The sequence below is a fragment of the Pseudochaenichthys georgianus genome, chromosome 23 (genome assembly GCF_902827115.2).
Source record: "Pseudochaenichthys georgianus chromosome 23, fPseGeo1.2, whole genome shotgun sequence".
Taxonomy (NCBI): Eukaryota; Metazoa; Chordata; class Actinopteri; order Perciformes; family Channichthyidae; genus Pseudochaenichthys; species Pseudochaenichthys georgianus.
Genome location: NC_047525.1, coordinates 8408880 through 8429669, shown reverse-complemented (window position 1 = coordinate 8429669; position 20790 = coordinate 8408880). Strand labels below are relative to the sequence as shown.

General features: G+C 40.4%; 1 protein-coding gene across 2 annotated transcripts in view; it reads left to right on the top strand.

Moving 5' to 3' along the window:
• The first annotated feature begins 9688 nt into the window (after window positions 1-9688).
• Window positions 9689-20790, top strand: part of tmtc2a (transmembrane O-mannosyltransferase targeting cadherins 2a) — a 77481-nt gene continuing 66379 nt past the window's right edge. For both annotated transcript variants that reach the window (XM_034112404.2, XM_071201797.1), the window contains exon 1: window positions 9689-10059. In XM_034112404.2, coding sequence (XP_033968295.1) covers window positions 9977-10059 — 83 coding nt within the window. In that variant the 5' untranslated portion in view covers window positions 9689-9976. The remainder of the gene's footprint in view (window positions 10060-20790) is intronic.

Genomic DNA, 20790 nt, shown 5'->3' with positions numbered 1-20790 from the left:
AAAAATGTATTTAAGTACAGTAACAAAATATTTGTACTCCACTACTTCCCACCTCTGTACATTAGCCTATTCAAAAAAAGTGATCTCTTTTATAATAAACATTCATTATGTCATATTGTGTGTCTCTGTCATAGCAGCTGGGCATGTAACGCGTAACTTACATTATTAAAGCTCAACATTTTGGACCGCCTTTACAATGAAATAAGGCAATACAACGCTTTCCCACTACTGGTACAAAACACTTCCTGCTAACACATCTTCCATGGCTTCTAGTATTGCTTACTGTAGCAGCCTGCACATCTGTAGACCTTCCCCAGGTCTGTCAACATTTCCGCGGTGAAACTGTCCCACAGTTTTATTTTTGTCTCGATAAAGACAGATGGCTCTGTGGTTCTTACTGACAGCCTGCTTTGGCGGCCTTACCGGACTTACACGCATGCAGGCAATTCAAAATGTGACGTCGTTTGTTGTGGGATACAAATGATGCTCGGTTATGTTGTGGCCGAGTGACTCACGTCCTGCCTACTGGTCCCGTCCTTGATGCTTGCACGCATGCTAGTGCACATATATGTATATATAAACACACCCTGGCACATCTCTCTTTCATGTGCCCACAGGGAAGACAAGAACAATTACATGATTTGTTTTGTCCTGCTGCCAATACACACAAACAACCTGCAGCAACAACGATCAAGGCAAAGCAATAGGTGAAATACAATTTCCTGATATTGCACTTAAGGCAGGAAAACGGGATGCGGGATGTGATGAAGGACTGGAGACAGAAATAGTGTGCATGGGGAATCATGAAAGCCAATCCCTGCTCAGATGACTTTACGTTGCAAGATAGGAATGAGAGGAAGTGGAGGGGAAGTGAAAAGAGTGTGTCAAACACACGGCACTTTGCTGTGATCAACGTTTCTCACGGTGGTGTTTGGATAGGATTCAAGTTCCTGCTACCTTCCTTGGAATGAGGAATCCTCTCAAGGCTCATCCAACTTTAGGAACAGGAAGGGACCTACATTTGCCGGTCTCTCAGCCGGTGGATGTTGAGTGAAAGAATGGCCGTTCTCCTCAATCAAACTCAAAAATAACGAAAGACAACATTTGGAGAAGTAGCAGGCTTTATAAAGATTCCACTTTAGAAAAAAGTATTACAATTGAGTTCTTGAAAAAATTGGCAATGATGAGTAAGTCAATCAAAGCTCTGATGCAGCATCACAAACAAAACACCACCACCATAACTTCTACATCAACTCTCATACACACCATCCTACACTGATACACTGAAACGGTGACTTGAATTAAATGTATTATCTTACGTTAGATGAAAGTCATATTATTAAGTTCAAATAAAAAGATATTAGGTTATTATAACTTATTAGGTTATTGCTTCCAACTAACCTAATACAGTTGTGTGAAAGCTGTTGACATAATACTTTTAATTAAAGTCAACGTTTCATTATTTTCAGTGTAATGTCTTCCATCTGAGCATGATCATCATGGTGTCCAGTTTAACTACCCCAATGCAAAAACTAGATTTTTTTTTCTATGACGCCAGGCATCCATCCATCCATCACAAAGAAGGATGTCAGGAAGTACTCCTGGGGCCTATACTGCGAAGCTGGTTCAACCTAACCTGGATATGTTTGAGTTAGCCGGTTGGCCTAATCCAAAACATACGCGCTCTCGCTAAACGGTACTACGACGCGGGTTATCAAGTGGATCGCTCGAGCCAGCCGTGTCCTATCTAGTTAGGTGCGCGTTCACAGGAAAGGGGTGGTATTTGGAGCATTCGACCAATCACAAACATGGAGAAGCGCACTGACAGCACAGCGTCATACTTCCTGAATGAAAAGTGAACTTTAATACTAGTCAAAAATGAAGAAGTTAAACTTTAAACATCCATGACTTAAACACTTTATCCAGGATAAAAGCCACAGAGCTGCACCTGCAAGGTGAATACAGCTGGAAAAAGAAAAAGTGTTTGAATGCGTACATTAACAGGTTTATGATATCACTGCCCCGTCTAAAACACGATCTGACTTCAATTACATTTGTCTCGAGTGTTTCGTCAACTTATGTGTTGCTTAAAATAATACTTCTGCATACAGTCTGTGACACTGAGTGTTGCACGGCCAGATACGGCTCAGCTGACTCAGATAAGGAGATATGTGATACATTATGAAGTGATATGCCGCGGACTGTACTTAATGTACTCTGATCCGATTACTTATGTCGTGGCAGATATTTAAGTAAGCTTTCTTAACGCTAATGTTATAATAGTCAGATTGCTCTGAAGATGGAGGTGATATTCTATTCATGTTCACGTTCACACAGTCGGTGATTTTTGCCGGCCGTCTTTCCTGCGACGGCAGCTTTTCTGTATTTCCTTTCTCCTGTAATATGACTTGATCGCTTTAAACTCCGCACCCTGCGCTCTGATTGGTCAGCAGGCGGTGCTTTCACTGAGTTGAGCTCTTAGCCTGCAACCTAACCTGGTCCCGACCAGGTTAGCTGCTTAGCATATATTACCATGGAGATCTAGCCTGCTAAAAAGAGAACCAGCTTCGTAGGACCGGAAAGCCGGAGTTTTCCCTGAATTTAGCCGGCTAAGCGAAAATCCTGCTTCGCAGTATACCCCCCTGGCCACCATCGTCGTGCCCCTTCAGTCACCAACACACTGCCCCTCTGCCAGATGCCCTGCTTGTGTGAAAGAGTGAGATTTGGCTGGACGTGGAGCTGGGCACACACAGCTTGCATCTGATTACAATCTGCTGTTATCACCTCAACTCACTGCGGATGAATTCTCAGAAGAGACACTTTGACCAAATGCATTTTTACACCTGTCAGAGAGGAATCTGTGGACGTGTGTAAACAGCCGTGTCCAGATGTGTAAATGTTTGATTCAGAGCCTCAAACAAAGTCACCCTCAGGAAACACTTGATGGAGAACGGACTTGAAACAGCGTCATGAAGTATCCAACAACAATACGACTGCATTGCTGATTCGTATTTTCCATTAATCCTGCCCATTCTTTGGGAATGTTATCCAGATGAATCTCAAATTAGATTAATCTCAAACAAGCACTGTTATGTGTGGCTTGGACGAAGTATGCTTCAACCTATAATGCAATGCTTCATTCCCCGGTCCTAATTTATGTGATTATAACTTGCTTTGTTTGTATTGCATGTTGCCTAGATCCAACAACCTGTTTGAAGAATTTGAATTCTGAGTCTTGCGATATCCTGTTAGCTGTGATATAAGGTTTGTTGCATAAACAAATATGAGGATGACAACTATTTTAAATACAAATACAAATGTCTTCATTTATTCTTAACACTTATTCCCAATGTGTTGCCTTCACCATCAAAGTGGCATTTCAACTTTATGATGAACGTTATCACTTCAATCTTCAAATGCGAAATAAATAAAATACCCTTTTGCCTGAAGCTAATGATCTTTCTTACTATTGAGACTCTTACAGTGAATGCTGCAACATACATTTCTTGTACAGTATTTGGCACAAACTGCAATGTGTAATGGATGTGACGGGGGGAAACTGAAGTGGAACACCACACAGATGAAGAATTTATAACAATATAATTTTCCTGTCATGTTGAATAAACTAGTATCCTTGTCTTTCATTGAGTTTGAAGACTTTTCTGAGGTGGGAAAATGCTTTGAGGTGTGTCAATTTGAGTTATTTTACAGAATCGCTGAACTCTATAATAAATAATATGAATAGAAAAGCTTTTAATATACTCACTTCCGGTTAAGTATCCCTCACTTTATAATCCCCTCTACAGGGCAGCTACAAAACACATCAAATGTAATGCACACAATAATAATAACTCTAGCAAATGGCAAATGATCTGCAGGAGTTAATGGTTATGATATAGTGTAATATTTAAAGTATATTATTCTTTTTATGCTCTATTATGCTCCATCTTTTCTCCAACAATGCTGAGCCTTTGAACCTCGATTAAAGCCATTATACAGCCCGTCATTAGTGTGGTTTAAACCCTAAAATAACAATTATTATGCTACTTAATTCAGAGCCAAACCATAACAATCATCAAGCCTCAAGGTTTCAAATGTGATTTTGAAAGTAGAAGAAGAGGTGACACCCCTGCACGTTTTCCACAAACCAGGGTGTGTTTGATTGGCTGTGATGTCTCTTTATGTTGAGGGTTGCCAAGCTCCAATGTTGATATTAATACCATGGGTGTGCTATTTCTGTGAGAGCGAGGTCTTTCCAGCTGTGACTATCTGTTTCCTGCGTGATGTGTATCTGCAGGGGTGAGGAGGAGGCAGTGGTTCCGGAGTAAATGGCACGGGCAAATGACTTGCTTTGTATAATTTAAAGGGAGAGGAAACCTCTTGATAACAGCGTTGACGGAGATACAGTTTGTTGTTTTCCTGTTGGTCAGTGTCGTCTCTTCAATTGGATGTGTGAACTTAACAGCAGCATTATCTTGTAATCTTTAAAACAACATTGCATATAAAACCATGCCATTAGGAAATTGTGCAAAATAACACTAGCACAATGCATAATGGTGCTTTAGGGAATAGCTCGACATTTTGAGTATGCTTTTCTAACTTTCTAGCCAAAAAGGACATAAGCAGATTGATACCACTCCTGTGTGTGTTAAATAAGCTGCAGTCGTTTAGCTTAGCATAAGACTGGTTTTAGAGAATGTTTTTATATATTAAAATAACAAACAAATAGGAAAAACACGTTTTTTTAAATACACCCAATGGTTTACAGAAGCCCTTAAATGGCCCTTTAGAATCTTTCCTCCAAAACCAAGACTTTTGGGACTGTAGCCTGTTTCCACCTAAAGAGCAAGCTGCATTCATTAGGCCACTTCACGGTGAGGTTGGAGCAGGTGATCAGTCAGAGGGAGTAAACACTTTTCTCCCTGTAATGTGTTTGTTTTGCCCTGGGACTGTTTATACTCTCTGCAGGAACACTTCCCCCTCTATTCCTATAGCTAATCCCTTAATCACTTTGACTGTAATGCAGAGTACCCCTTGTCTCCATGGGGCAACGCAACGCATCTTGTATGCTTTGTGTTTCCCTGTGCGGTTTATTTTTGTTATTTTGTAAAACTCTGCGAAACTAACAAATCCTACAACATGAAGGCTGTGTCTTATAGGAGGCATGTGTCGAAAGCCAGAGGTCTTGTACTTATGAAAAAGTAGAAGAACAAGAGTGTAGTAATACTCAAGCAAACGTCCTGCAATCAAAATGTTACTCAAGTAAAAGTAGAAAAGCATTAGTATCAAAATATACTTAAAGTACCAAAAGTAAAATTAGTCATTGTGCAGATTGGTCCATTTCAGAATAATATACAGTGCATCCGGAAAGTATTCATCTTAACCTTTTTCACATTTTGTTAAGTTACAGCCTTATTTCAAAATGGATTAAACTCATTTTGTTTCTCAATATTCCACACGTAATACCCCATAATGACAAATTGAAAACGTTTTTAAAGAAGTTTTTGCAAACGTGTTAAAAATAATCAAATGAAAATATCACATACATAAGTATACTTTTTATGTGATATTTTCATTTGATCCCGGTGGGGATCCCGGTCGCCCCGGTCCCCACGGTCCCCACGGTCCCGCACCCCGCTTGGAGTATATACTGATTGGCCGCTCACACGTTGTGAAGTGTAACTTTATACTTTGTTGTATAGGCTAATATATAAAACTAAAAACAGCCACAAGTCACAGCATTAGGCTAACACACTGACATTAATACTGAAGTTACTCACGTGCTAGTCTTTGTTCAATGCCTTCTAAACAGAACCTCAACTCATACAAAAAGTACTTAAAAACGTTTATGCAGATAAATCAAGTCAGCCCTCGTCTATCTCCATATATTAAATGTTTTAAGACTACCTCCTGGGCCAAGCTGCAACACGATTTCGCCACATTATGTCTGCAATAGTTAGCATTAGCTAACGTTAGCTAACGTTAGCTAATCTTATTTTAACTAGCAAGCATATAAACCTTGAGATTAAATACAACAAGACAGCAAAACGGTTGGGATGTTAATATGTACTCACCAAAGCATGTGCTAAGCACAAGATTCACTGTAATGTGACAATGATAATGACCATAGCGGCTAGCCGTTGGGGAGACGTCCATCTGCTGCAGGGCATGTTCGTAAATGTTCCAGAAAGTTCCAGAAAGTAACTTTGAGCGCAAAGTGGTCAAGGAGTGATCTGCGCATGTCCTAATGTTGAAAAAATAACCATTTACACTAACTTAGTTTTTCTAAATTAGCTCACATCAATTACATTGAGTTAGTTAGGTTTTTCGACCCTGTATTACAGCTTAATTATTTAAACTGAGTGTTAATAACAAGTTAATAAAAAATAAGTAAGGCTTACTTATTCATTCTTATTTAACACAATGTTAGGTTTTACAGTGTATTCACACCCTTTGCTATGACACTGAAAATTGAGCTCAATTTCCACTGATCATCCTTGAGATGTTTCTATAACTTGACTGGAGTCCACCTGTGATAAATTAAATAGATTTGACATGACTTGGAAAGGAACACACCTGTCTATATGAGGTCCCACAGTTGACAGTGCACATCAGAGCACAAACCAAGTCATGAGGTCCAAGGAATTGACTGTAGACCTCAGAGACAGGATTGTATCAAGGCACAGATCTGGGGAAGGGTACAGAGACATGTCTGCAGCATTGAAGGTCCCAACGAGCACAGTGGTCTCCATCATTTGCAAATGGAAGATGTTTGAAACCACCACGGCTCTTCCTAGAGCTTGCTGCGCAAACCAAACTGAACATCGGGGGAGAAGGACCTTAGTCAGAGAGGTGACCAAGAACCTGATGGTCACTCTGACAGAGCTCCAGTGTTCCTCTGTGGAGATGGGAGAACCTTCTAGAAGGACAACCATCTCTGCAGCACTCCACCAATCAGGCCTTTATGGTAGAGTGGCCAGAAAGAAGCCACTCCTCAGAAAAAGGCACATGAAAGCCCACATGGAGCACCTCCTAGAGGACTCTCAGACCATGAGAAAAACAAATAGTCTGGTCTGATGAAATCAAAATTGATCTCTTTGGCCTGAATGCCAAGCATCATGTCACCGCTCATCACCTTGCCAACACCATCCCTACAGTGAAGCATGGTGGTGGCAGCTTCATGCCGTGGGGATGTTTTTCAGCGGCAGGAACTTGGAGACTAGTCAGGATCAAGGGAAAGATGAATGCAGCAATATCCTTAATGAAAACCTGCTCCAGAGCGCTCTGGACCTCAGACTGGGGCAAAGGTTTCAACACGACAATGACCCTAAGCACACAGCCACGATAACAAAGGAGTGGCTTCGGGACAAGTCTGTGAATGTCCTTGAGTGGCCCAGCCAGAGCCCAGACTTGAACCCGATTGAATATCTCTGGAGAGATCTGAAAATGGCTGTGCACCGACGCTCCCCATCCAAGCTGATGGAGTTTGAGATGATCTGCAAAGAAGAATGGGAGAAACGGCCCAAAGATAGGTGTGCCAAGCTTGTAGCATCATACTCAGAAGATTTGAGGCTGCAATTGCTGCCAAACGTGCTTCAACAACGTATTGAGTAAAGGGTGTGAATACTTATGTTTATGTGATATTTGAGTTTTTTATTTTTAGTTCATTTGCAAAAATGATTAAAACACTTTTTTAACTTTGTCTAGAATGTTGAGAAAACAAATGAATTTAATCAATTTTGAAATATGGCTGTAACAAAAAAAATGTGGAAAAAGTGAAGGGGTATGAATACTTTCCGTATGCACTGTATATGATATGTTTTGATTATAATTATTGATGCATTAAAGTGTTATCAAAGCTGGTAAATATTCAGCTAGTTTGAAAAAACTGAAACGTTGATTTTAATCCAATGTATTATGTCAACAGATTTCAAGTAACTGTATTAGGTTAGATGAAAGCAATACTATTAAGTTCAAATAGGTTCAACTTAATATCATTGCTTTCAACTAACCTAATACAGTTCTGTAAAATTTGTTGACATAATACATTTAATTAAAGTCAACATTTCAGTTTTTTCAGTGTATACTCCAGGTGTAACTAAAGTCTGATTTAAGAGTTGCTTATATTTCATATCATTAATCAAAATCAACCAAACCAACCAAAGGTATTAAATAAATGTAGTGGAGTAAAAGTACACCATTTACCTATGAATTGTAGTGGAGTAAAAGTACAAAGCAGCAAAACTTTGAAATAATGTACGTACAAGTACCTTAAATATAGTACCCAAGAACAGTACTTGAGTAAATGTACTAGTTACTTTGCACCACTGTCAAAAGGACTAAGTGTATTTCTATTTCTACAACCCAGACACACGCTATCATTTGTTACTGCCGGACTTTGATGAATGCTAAAGAAAAGGAAGCATGTACAAAAACACAGCAGCATGCCTTGCTAAATAATCCAACAGGTTGTTCGAGGTCAAGGTCAAGAGTTTCTCAGAGTCAGGGGCGCTCTGTTACAAATAACTTCTTTCTGCCCTGTAAGGTCCTGTTTCTGTCCCACCCCTCTCCGGCTGATACCCTTCACTCCGCACCATCTGTTTTACTCTTTGCTGCTCTGCACTGCACTTCTTAACCCGGAGCCCCGACTGAGAGACAGGCGTTGGTCCAGCTGGTAGTCAGCGGGATGCTCGTTTCCAACCTGACGGCCATATGCACCGTCACCATAGACTGAGGCACAACAGTTCATCCATCACACCCACTCTCTCAGTTCAGACTCTCCATGGAGACAGTGGGGCGGTGTACAGCAAATAAATCAATATTCTTAATTTGGGGTCAGAGGGAGATAATGTGATACCAGGACAGCTCAGCATTTAATGTACTGCCCCCCATTAGTCATTCTGTAACTTCTTTAAATGTACTAACACCATATGTTAGGAGTCAGAGTTTATTACTGAACCAGTCATCACATATTTATCTTCTATCGGAGGTCATTATTGTCTGTAAGATAGGGTTAGAATTAGAAAGCATTTTCCCTTGTGCCCTACAAAAGGTATTCAATAATCCTATGTTTTATAGGCTACAATTTCCTCATGTGTACTGTCATAATTTGTACACAAATGTAGACATTGTGAATATTTTTATATTTCAGTTAAGGTAAATAATATGTTTTACTCTTTAAATCATTAATGGTTTAGTTATTTTTTGTTTATGACCAAGACATTTATTTGATTGTAGCTTAAGATCTACATATAGTGACCATTTTGTTCATGTCAATGTATTAATAAAACCTAAAAAATAAAACACTATAAAAGGTATCATTATCAGTGGTGTAAAGTAACTAAGTAAATGTACTCGAGTACTCTACTTAAGTACAATTTTGAGTTACATACTCTACTGCTTTGTACTTCTACCCCATTACGATGATGTGAAATATGGACATATTTACCTCAGAATTGTAGTGAAGTATAATACAAAGTACCAAAATATTGAAATACTCAAGTAAAGTACCTCAACATTGAATATAAATACAGCACTTAAGTAAATGTACTTAGTTACTTCCTACAGTAGTCGTCAGTGATGCATACACCATCACTTTCCTCCATCACTGCCCACAGTTGTTCCTCCAGTGCATAGTGCAGTGCGCATGCGCAGCCTCTCCAAAACCCCATGCGTCTCTCGGCTCGGCTCTCTCCACTGCCGAGGCGGAGAGATGCTCACAGCGGAACACCGCAGCACAGAATGCGGACAGCGAGGAGCCAGACCCGGTTGTAGCGTCCCCTCCCGGCACCTCTCACCCGGCTCTCAGTGCCATGGCTCACAGGGAATATGGCTAACTTTGACACACTTTGCGTGCCACGGGGAAATGCCATGCGAGCGGCTCCATTGAGATCACAATAACAGAGAAGGGGGTGGGGGGGAGGACCCGATTTCAGTCATTTCTAAGGCAGCTCCTCTCCCACTTCGGTCTGGAGAGATGATCACGGAGCTGCTGTGCACCGCCGTGGCTTTGGGTCTCTATCTGAACACGCTGGACGCTGATTTCTGCTACGATGACAGGTAGGTTTCACCGTTGCCTTCCACCCCCACCCCATCAGACCCTCCACTTGTCATCTCCATCTGTAAGCTCCGCGCGGGAGCGGGGGTGGGGGTCCGCCTGCTCGCATTTCTGCATGTGCTTTTGTCCCTGTCATAAATCACTGATTATTCTAAGGATGTAGTTAAAAGCAGGACGGTAGGGATATGAAGGGTTAGTACTGAGACATGCGTGCAATTGTAGTGATAGAACCAGAACATGGCTGGAATCGTGCTCCTATAACTTGGATTCCTGTTTATTATGAAGTTAATATTGCTCTTAATCGTCTTGTCCCTGAAGTTGAAAGGGTAACATCATTCCTTCAGGGAATGTCAGTGCTGTAAAGTAACAATGTGTTCTGACTGAGGTACTTTTACTCCATTACATTTATTTAGCAGATTTGGATGAATGATGTGAAATATAATCAAGTCTTAAATCAGACTTTAGTTCCACCTGGAGTAAATTCACCATCTACCCTGAAGTGTACAAAGTCATTCAAACTAGCTGCACCTTTACCAGCTTTGAGAACACTTTAATGATCAATCATTATAAAACATATCATATATATTATTCTGAAATGGACCAATCTGCAGAATGACTAATTTTGGTAATTTAAGTATATTTTGATGCTGCTAATACTTTCGTATTTTTACTTTGCAATGCAGGAAGTTTACTTATAACAGAGTATTCCAGTTTACTTATAACAGAGTATTCCTATACTCTGTTATAAGTAAGTTATAGGTAAACTTTACTTGTTACTTCTACTTTTACTTGAGTACAAGTACTTCTTCCACCTCTTGGGGTACACAAACTTTACTTAAGTATTTTTATGTTATGCTATACTTTATACTTCTACTCCACCACATTTTGGCAGCTGATATTTCCTTTACTCCACTAAATGTATTTGACAAAATTAGTTACTTTCCAGATCATAAGCTAATACCAAATATAAACAAATACATACACTTTGATATGTAATTAGAATATATCCAGTAGTACTATATAAAGTAAATTAGCTCCACCTTTACGAGCAGTGATGAACACACGCTTGGATGATAATAATCCAGATAAGTAATATGTATGATTCTTAAATGGAACACTACGCACAATAAGTACCTTTTAAATCTGTTACTTATTTTCATGCAATACTGTACCTTTGTACTCCTACTCAACTAAGATTTTGTATGCAGGACTTTTTCCTGTAACGTATTCTGACACTGTAGTATTTCTACTTTTACTTAAGTAACACATCTGTACTTCTTCCACCTCTGCTCTTAATCGCCTTGTCCCTGAAGTTATGCATGTAGCGTTCAGGGACATGCTGAGAGGTTATTTTGTGTGGAAACGTGATATAAAGCGCCCTCCACATGGTCCATGTCCACAGAGGTGAAGTTGAACACGGTGTGTCCTGACAGCAGCCTCGCTCAGTGCTGCAGATGCTCTTTGTGTTGAGATGAAGCACACATGCCTGCTATAACAACGCCCCGAACCCCGGGGGAATTCAAGCATTTTGCAAACAGCTGAATAAACATGTCAACACTCCTCTGTTTGCAGGGGCATTCAGGGAAGGCCTGTCGAGATAATCGATATATTGACTCGATACATTTTCTGAGCTCGATAAATTGCTGTTTACATGCGTGTTTGTTTACATAAGGATGGGACCAGCCTTTTAGCCAGGCGCGCTGTGGCTGCCAGCCAGGCGCGCTGTAAGGCAACGTGTGACTTACTCGAGGGGAATTTGAAGTTAAATGGATGTGGTTGCAAAACCTAATACCACATCTTCGGTGTGGGAATATTTTGGATTTAAGCCAAATCAACGAGGCGAACCTACGGACTTGAATGAGCCGGGCGGTCGCATTTGTTTAAAAAGGCAGCAACAAAAGCGAGCAATTCTTTCACACACAGTGACGTCATGAGCTACCCACAATGCAACGCGCGCCATATATATAACATAATAATATGCCATTTTCCTGGAGGTGCAAATATCCTGGAGGTGCAAATATAAACAGCTAGCTAACATAGCCAGGCAGAGCGCACTAGTTTTTTTTCTGAATTAACGACCGAAGAAATCGCTGCATGTCTTCGGATTACATCTCTGGACTTGAGGGGTGTGCTCGAGGTCGTTACCAGCGTGAACTAGAGCTGTGTGGGTTGTCCGATTGCCTTTACAGACTGCCTGCAGATGTATGGAAAAACAACCCTCGAAAGTGGCCTTCGTCGATTTTGGCTGCATCTACGTCTAATTTCTGGAAACACCAGGTGAATACCCCACTTGTCACAATAATATTATCATGCTAATGCATATGATATTTTAGAGTTGACTAGATATTGATTAAGGCAATAGACTATGATATTCAGTACAGGAAGCTTAGCAACACCTAGACGGTGTACGGCTGCTTGCACCTCGCGTAAAACGGGGGATACCGGAAGTACGGTGTCGCCCTCTGCCCAATACCCGTATGTGTGTGTGAAAGAATACGACCAACCTTAAACTGCACCTGAAACCCAACCTACCCATTCCGTTTTCCCAGCTGGGAGCAAACACGGCAGCTGGAGATGGAGAGCTCCCACCTTCCCGACAGTTTACAATCAAAGATGCATTTGCCTGACAATGCATCTTGGTGGTCTGTTTGAGTGGTCTAAAATGGTCTTACAACGGTGCCGACAATATTATCGTTTATCGCAATAATTTCCGGGAGAATGTATCGTCCTACAAAATAAATTATCGTGACAAGCCTAATTCTGGGGAACACTCTGCTGACCTCATGTACTGCACAGTTAAAACAAAGACCAGCATAAGAAACGTTCACTTACAAAAGCCTGTTTCATTTTAGGTACAAGTGTTCATGCCTCTTAATACGTCTTGAATACAGTATAATAAGCAGTATCCTGGCTATTAATACAAATATACATGAGTAAGATTAACCAGTGGTTATATCTGGGGTCAGGAGCAACTAGATTTCCAAGACAAATCTGAAAGGCTCATGAGAAAAGTTTGCAAGTAATGATTCATTTTCATCCATAATTAATTTGCACATTATTTTTGTTTTTTATTCGATAAGTCATTTAGTGGATAATCTGTTTCCAAGGTGACTACTTCAAATGTCTTGCTTTGTCCGACCCACAGACAGAGAAGACATTCCGTTTACAATGATATCAAACTGAGAAAAGCTGTGTCAGCAATCAATAATCAATCAATGATAATGTCTGCCCTCCAACTCATCATTTAGGTTAATGGGTTTTTCTAACACAAAGTAATACTCATTTCCTGATTTAGCTTTCATTGTTTGCCTGTGTTGAAAATCAACAATGAAATGTAACTGAACCAGAAAGTTAAGAAACACTGATATAGATTAATCTCAAAAGAATGCTTTAATCATATTCCTGGCCTTAAGAGTGCCACACATTTGAGCTCTTGAGAATAATAATGTAAAAGTTCATCACCACAGCTGTGGAACTGGACAGGTAGTTTATGGCTCATGCAACAGTTCTGTCAAAACCAATATTAATTACACACATGTTGAAATCTGTGATATGCAAGGTATGTGGTTGATATTCTGTGGATTAAAACACTGGACACTGCACAGCTCGCCTCCCTTATTCGTTCTCAGTTGTGGCTGTCTGGGAAGCATCTCCAGACACCCCTTAAAGGTCAGAGATCCCCCCCACTTTACTTTTCAGCACCACCAGTGACCCCTCTGTGTGTTATGCATAAGCAAGACAGAGTGTGCGTGGAGGTGAAGGAGGAGACATAATGCAGAAACATAGGGTGGTGGTAGAAATGAGCTCCAGGTCCATCAAACCTTTGCCAAGTGTCCTGTGGAGCGCCCAGCGGGGTTATTCATCCGTCAACCCCGAGCGTACATGAGACCGTGACACTGCGAGGTTGTTAAAAAAGCCCCTGGGTGACAGATTACCAGCAGCTCTGCCCCTGCCTACGCTCGCACTCCATCCCATCAGTGAAAGTTCAGTATCCTCCAGTGTTGTGGATCTATCAAAGTCACCATGGTAATTTACGCTCCTGAGGACACACTGTGGCGTTTTGGTTCAGCGGTCTCAGGTGGAGGAGGTTGAATACCAATCAGGGGTAGGACCTTCCCTGGTCGTTCATCAAACGCTGTCCTCTCTCGGGGTCAAGAGTCGCGTGGTCCTGGTCTCATCCCTCAGAGATCAGAGCAGAGTTATGAGCTAAAGGTTAAGGCGAGAGACAGATTGAATCGGAGGAGCGTTCCACTAATCATTCTGGTCTGGAGTGCTCTAAAAAGATTGTCATGGCAAATTTGTTCTTCTACATTTGTCTCTTTAAGATGCCTCGTTTTGAGCTGGGACGATCTTATCTGACATTTACCCGGCCTATAATCAAATTCACGTCACATGCAGTGCTTAAAATCGACGATGAGATGGCGGCACAGATAATTCAAGGCACTCCAACTTGTCGGGACGTTCTGGACGGTTTCTGCTTTTCCAATCATGTCTAGTGTTTTTCCTGCGCACTGCTAAGTTCCCAGCAGATCGTTCTTTTTGGCCAGAAGTATCCCAATGAAAAACTTGGCTACGTTTTACTGGCGCTAGGTGAAGATTTAAGCAAGGCTGATTTTTTGATTCTGGAAATAATTGAGACATGATATGCTGGTTTACAGGTTCTGGTGTTAAGCCAATTGTAAAGGCAGGCTAGTTTGTAGAATCATATTTTAAACAACCTATCATGGTGCTGATATCTTCATGTTTGTACAGGCTTGTAAGATTGATTGCTTGAGAGTTTTGGCCATAGCTTGGGGAATATATTTACTTTAACCTTTCGGCTCTGCTTTGAATACTGATCATCAAGACTTTTGACAGGTTAACAAATGAGGCTTTGCACGATGCCCTCATTTTAATGATATTGGTTTCCAACACCTTTTGACGAATCGACCCGGTAAAAGATGTCTTTCCTAAGAAGACATTCAGACTGAAGGACAAGAGATAATGAAAGCAACATTAGGAAATTAAATGCATCCTTTCAGCATTTAGAGTCGTGTTTCCGAAAGCATTTGTGACCATAATCACATTACGGTCTCTCTGGAAATGCATTATGGTCCCCAGTGGGATGGAAGTGAAAACATCTTTCCCCTTTGTTTCTAAATGGCTAAACACTTTAATTGTGTTAGGTTTGGTGGCATTTGGTTAGGTTTGGATTTGACTTACTTACATTCCGCTTTCTAATTTCAGTTTTATTCTCTATTTGAGAAATCCTTCGGGTTGAAACTGCACAAGGTTTAGACGATTAAACATGCCACACAAATAACTCTGAGGTGATACAGAGCTGTGACGGGAGAGAAGCGCCAAAGGAAGACAGAATATCCAAATCTGTCCATTTCAACATCTGTTTTGAACTTTTCTAGCTCGGTTTCTGAGGTTGACCGATAAATACATCAATATGGGATTGTCTTTCAAAAGTGCCCTTTCATCTCAGTTGAAACCATAGTGCTTGATTTGAAATGCTGGTTTGCCTGTACGCATGTTAATGGTGTACACATTTGTAAACTCCCATGAACACTTTTACATATAAAACTGAATTCATAGGGAGAACTGTTTTGCTTCCACTTTTTTCGTTCATGCAACTGCCTGTTGTCCATTGTATACATCTATAATATGTAGATAGTAATAAGTGGAAGTATGCTCAGTTAATAAGGACCATTGTTTGGTCAGGAATACGTACTTATACTGAGATAAGAGAAGCAGTACATTCAGTTTCAGCAAGAGGTTAGTTTATCTGCAGATTTCTTTGGCCTTTAACTTACATGTATTACATTTAAAGTTTCTATGTGTGACACACGTTTTTAATTGAGTTCCAACTAAAGGACCCACGTCATCCCTAAATCCTCTCTGTTTGCTATAAGTGGTTATAATTGTTATCTTTTATAAATGGCGGTGCCAAGGCTCAGTTTGATGGGTTACAGTCCACAGTGGTAAATGTTGCAATGAGTGCCTCCAGTGGAATAATGATCTAAAACATGTCCCCTAGTTGTGTTCAGGCTGTTTAAGTTACAGTATGTGCTCGGAGCAGATCAATATTGATGGAAGATGTAGGCTTATAAAATGAGTGAGAGGAATCTTTTCGGCGTTGTGCTCTAAGATATGAAAAAGTGTCTGACAGGAGGAATTTCTACTGTTAGCTGTCTTTTGCTAGTCTCCTTAGATTTGGTGGTGGAGGGATCGATTATTAGTCAAACAATAGGAACTCCCGCCTTCCTAAAGAATCTCACTTTGATTACTAGCAGATTTTAGTCATGAAAGAACTTAGTGGTCAACTCTGCAGATGTTGTGGCTTTGAATCTGCTTTAAAGCCACAAATAAAGGCTTGAACCCAACGTGTTGAGCTGGGTGAATGACAATCTCCCCTTGGGTTTATAATTAAGTGGTTTAAGCAAAGAAATGGCAGCACATCTGGCTTGTATAACGTGTTCTTCATAATAAAAGAGTATTAAGGCCCGCACAAGGTAGATTTATTTCCGTCAAGATTTAGGGTAAATCTAAATCTCAAATTTTCTTTCATTTTGACCTTTTTGAAACAGTCGGATTATCATAGTATTTTCCATTCCATTACTAATTTAACAAAGCCTGGTAAGTGGTATTGTGAATTGCCGACACAGATGACACCATCATTTATTAGGGCGACTAAATTGTGAGTTGTTGATATAAAGTAATGATAAGGATTCTGGTAATTGAGTATTCGTTAAAGTATATAAAAAATTGAAAATGTAACCTTGGGGTTTGGGAAATTGTTATCCCAACACCACGTTTTGGGACATTTTCAAGACCAAGAGGTCCTTAAATCAAATATGATACACAACTGTTTGTTTCCGCTTTGTTTAAATCCTCTGTTCTCTTCACAAAGCAAGCATACATGACGTGCTTAATAATCTTAATACATAATACCACGCTTGCTTTTGGAACCACTTAGACTCTAACAAGAGTTGGGTTTGTTTATTTGTAGGTTGTTCCTCCTCCCATTAGGACCCAGGCAGTGATGCATGATACTGTTTGAGGCCGCTGCTAACCCTTGGCTGCCCCGTGAGCTTCTCAGGCCGCAGTCGACCCGCCCGTCTGCCAGGACAGGACCGCCAAACTTCAGTCCCACGACCCTCACTGTATACACACCATATGTGCATCCCAAAACACTGGTATCCAAGGACAACACGCCTCGCAATTTTGCCAGGGCGCAAAATATATACATGCCAAAGCCGTAGATTTGTCATGCAACATCCATGCTGGATTTGGGAGGATGACAACCACAAAACAAAGATAAAGGAGTGAGAACTCAAGTTTCTTATCTGGTCCATCATGCTCCTCACTAACTGAGAGCCTTCATCATTGTTCAGCAGCATGGGGTTGCATTTCTACCCCAATGCACTAAACTCACGTTGTAAGCAAAGCTCCTTTTTGTGGCGTTAGATTACACTTAGAGGCTAAACTAGAAGGTGGACTCGAAAGCGACTTAAAGCAGTTGTGGCGAAATACAAAACCAAACCCAAGCCAGGGGTCGCACAAATCGCAAGCAGTTACTCTTTCTACCTTTTGTAATCAATAGCCATTGAGTATCACCTTTCAGCGAGTGTGGAGTTTTTTTCTGTCCGCAGTCAAGAACAGCTGTCGGAACAGAAAATCAAACGAGGGTTTTTTGCAGCTGCACTTGACAAAGCGCTCACATTTCACTACTGCTCATATCAGTTCTGACTCTGAAGTGAGCTCTCACTTTCATCAACCAGCTCTTCAGATTTGCCAAATGTGAAGGTGTTGGTGTTTTTCACGTGCACTGACACATTTCCCTGGTAATTGTGAAGCTGTCAGTAGTTAAGGGTGTAAATGAACGTGGAGATGGAGCCAGTGTTGCCAAACTTTTTTTTTTCTTCTGCCTGCTTGTTTTTTTTTTTTTAGAATCTAATTCAGCAGGTAAAAAAAGCTCTACACACAATGGTTGATAGGTCATTTCTAGTGGTGCACGATAATTATCGGCCCGAATTATCGGACCGATATTAGGAATTATGACGTCATCCCGATAAACCCGATAAAAGTATTAATAGCCCCGATAATATACAATATATTTTTTGGGGTAAAAAAAAAGAAACAAATCCTGCGGTGTGGGTGGATTGGGATGAGGGGCGCTTGTTTTTCACTCGGCTCCTCCCGTTTTGCCAGTACTGTGGTATTAGTGGTTTAGGAAGAGGGGAGTTTTTCACAAATCCAGCGCTCCCTAACTCATGCCTGGCTGTGACGTAGATGGTGTGCGGCCGTGAAGCCAGGACAGTAAACAAACATGTCGTCGGTAGTATGGGACTATTTCAAAGTTTCAGAGTTAGATAGTTCGCTTGCTATTTGTATTAACAAAGGCAATGCAGAAGTTCAATGAGGAGGGAAAAAGGCAACGAGCTATAATACTTCCAACCTGATCAGTCACCTGAAACATCGCCATCGCTACGATGGTGTGTTAAAAGCGTACGAAGACGCCTGCGCTGCTAAACTAGCAGCGAATCCAAAGCCAGCTGCAAAGGCACCGGGGCTTTTACCTATCGACGAGGCTTTTGAAAAAGGCAAGAACTTTGTTTGGGAAAATAAATATATATATATATATATAGTCACTTTGAAGAGTCAAAACTGTTCTTGGCTTTGTTTTGTTCATAGTAGTAATGCTCATGTCATTTACTCACTACTAGTCTTTTTTTTTTACCACCAGGTGTGCAAAAACTACAGGTACATTTAATATATATATATATATTATTATCGGTTATCGGTATCGGTCTTGAGAAGCAGGAAGTTATCGGTATCGGTATCGGTTTCAAAAAACCAATATCGTGCATCCCTAGTCATTTCAGAATATTAAAACTAACTTGATGATTGTCAGATTCCATACATTTAGTCATCAATAATATAGCAATACAGAATCAGACTTCTAATTCCTTAGATCAGTTCATAAATTACATTTGAAATGAAACGTATATCTAATGGTTTTCTGTTTGCCTTATGATAAAAAAACGTACTGATAAAACAAAAGGCCAAAAAGGAATTGACCTTGATTCCCAACATATTGAGCAGTTCCTTTAATCTTGCTAATGCTTATCATATTCAAATTGTTGCAAATATAGCCCTTACTACTAGCTACAGTACTAGTTCTTTAAAACTACTTGAGATGAGTCGAGTTTTTTTATGTGCCTGCTATTTTTATAACCCAAAGAATAACCACCCACCAAGTCTCATTCATTAAGCTGAGTAGCAAGAAATGGCTCCTGAGGATAAAGAGAGATATTTGGGTTCCCAAATCAGATTTTTGCGATGAGGTAAAATTGTTCAATGCAAGCTGTGATGAAAGTCCCATTGTTCTCCGCATGACAGTGACACTGCTGTGCCTAATTATAAAATAAGTAGCAGTAGCTTCACAAAGCCAACACATTCATTAGCTTGGCAACCGTGGCACTGAACCTTAGCTGAGCCTCTTTTCCCTTTTCACGCATGGCTACTCCAGCTAACTCTTGTAAAAATATACTAATATGCATAAAGCTTTCTGGGTCAGAACAGGGCTGACGTTGTGTGGGGGAAAATAATAAGAATAATAATCCTTATATTTATTATAGCGCTTTTATCAATGACTCTCAAAGCGCTTTACAAATACACATTACACATACAGATCATACATACATGTAATGGTCATCTACTGTGGACAATACCCACAGGAGCAAATTCGGGTGAAGTGTCTTGCCCAAGGACACAACGGCCTGGAAATCGGTTTGTGCTTCTCACATCGTAAAAACCTGAGAAGGGGAGATTGAGAAAAGTTGGTGTGAGGGCTTTAGGGATTTAAGACTTAAGGGATCAGATAACAGCCCTGTTACCTTAACTCAAGGGCACAGTTATAGTGTTTGGTATTGAGATGTAGGAGTAAAGTGATTACACTGGAAGCTCTGGGGGTCTAGTGTGCTACAGTTAGTATTGGTTTACCTTCAATGTTTTTGTAGCACGATATCGGAGAAATTTGCCGAAATATAACCTGTAGGGTCAACATGAAAGGGTTGAGAGGGATTTAAGATGGGCATGCACTAGGGGTGTAACGGTTCACAAACATTTCGGTTCGGTACGTACCTCGGTTTTTAGGTCACGGTTCGGTTCGGTACGTTTTCGGTACAGAAGAAAGAATTATCACATAACATATGTTTTTTTTTTTTTTTAATTATTATTAAACTGTGAATAATGTATTCACTCAAATAAATACAAAATATATCTTTACTGTACTAGTACTCACAAAACATAAACTATTAGTTTTGGGTTTTTAATTATTATTAAACTGTGAATATTCACTCAAATAAATACAAAATATAATAAAATAAACATTAAGATGCAGCATTTCGATGAACTGAAATAATATGTATTTGAACTGTACTGCAGTGTAGTCAAGTCACCACTTCACGAGTCCAAGTCATTCTCGAGCAGTGTTGGGACTAATGCGTTACTGTAATGCAATTAGCTTTTGCGGTAACTAATAACGTTACTAGTTACCTATTCCCATTCAGTAACGCCGTTATAGTTACTGTGATTTAAATGGGTGCGTTACTGAGTTACATTATGTGATCGGACCACAGTGATCCAACTGAACCGAATCTCCCTGCGGATGTAATTTACAGGCGAATACAGCGATGTCCTTAAACAGTACCATGGAAAAGTGAAAGTGACCAGAGAGGAGTGAT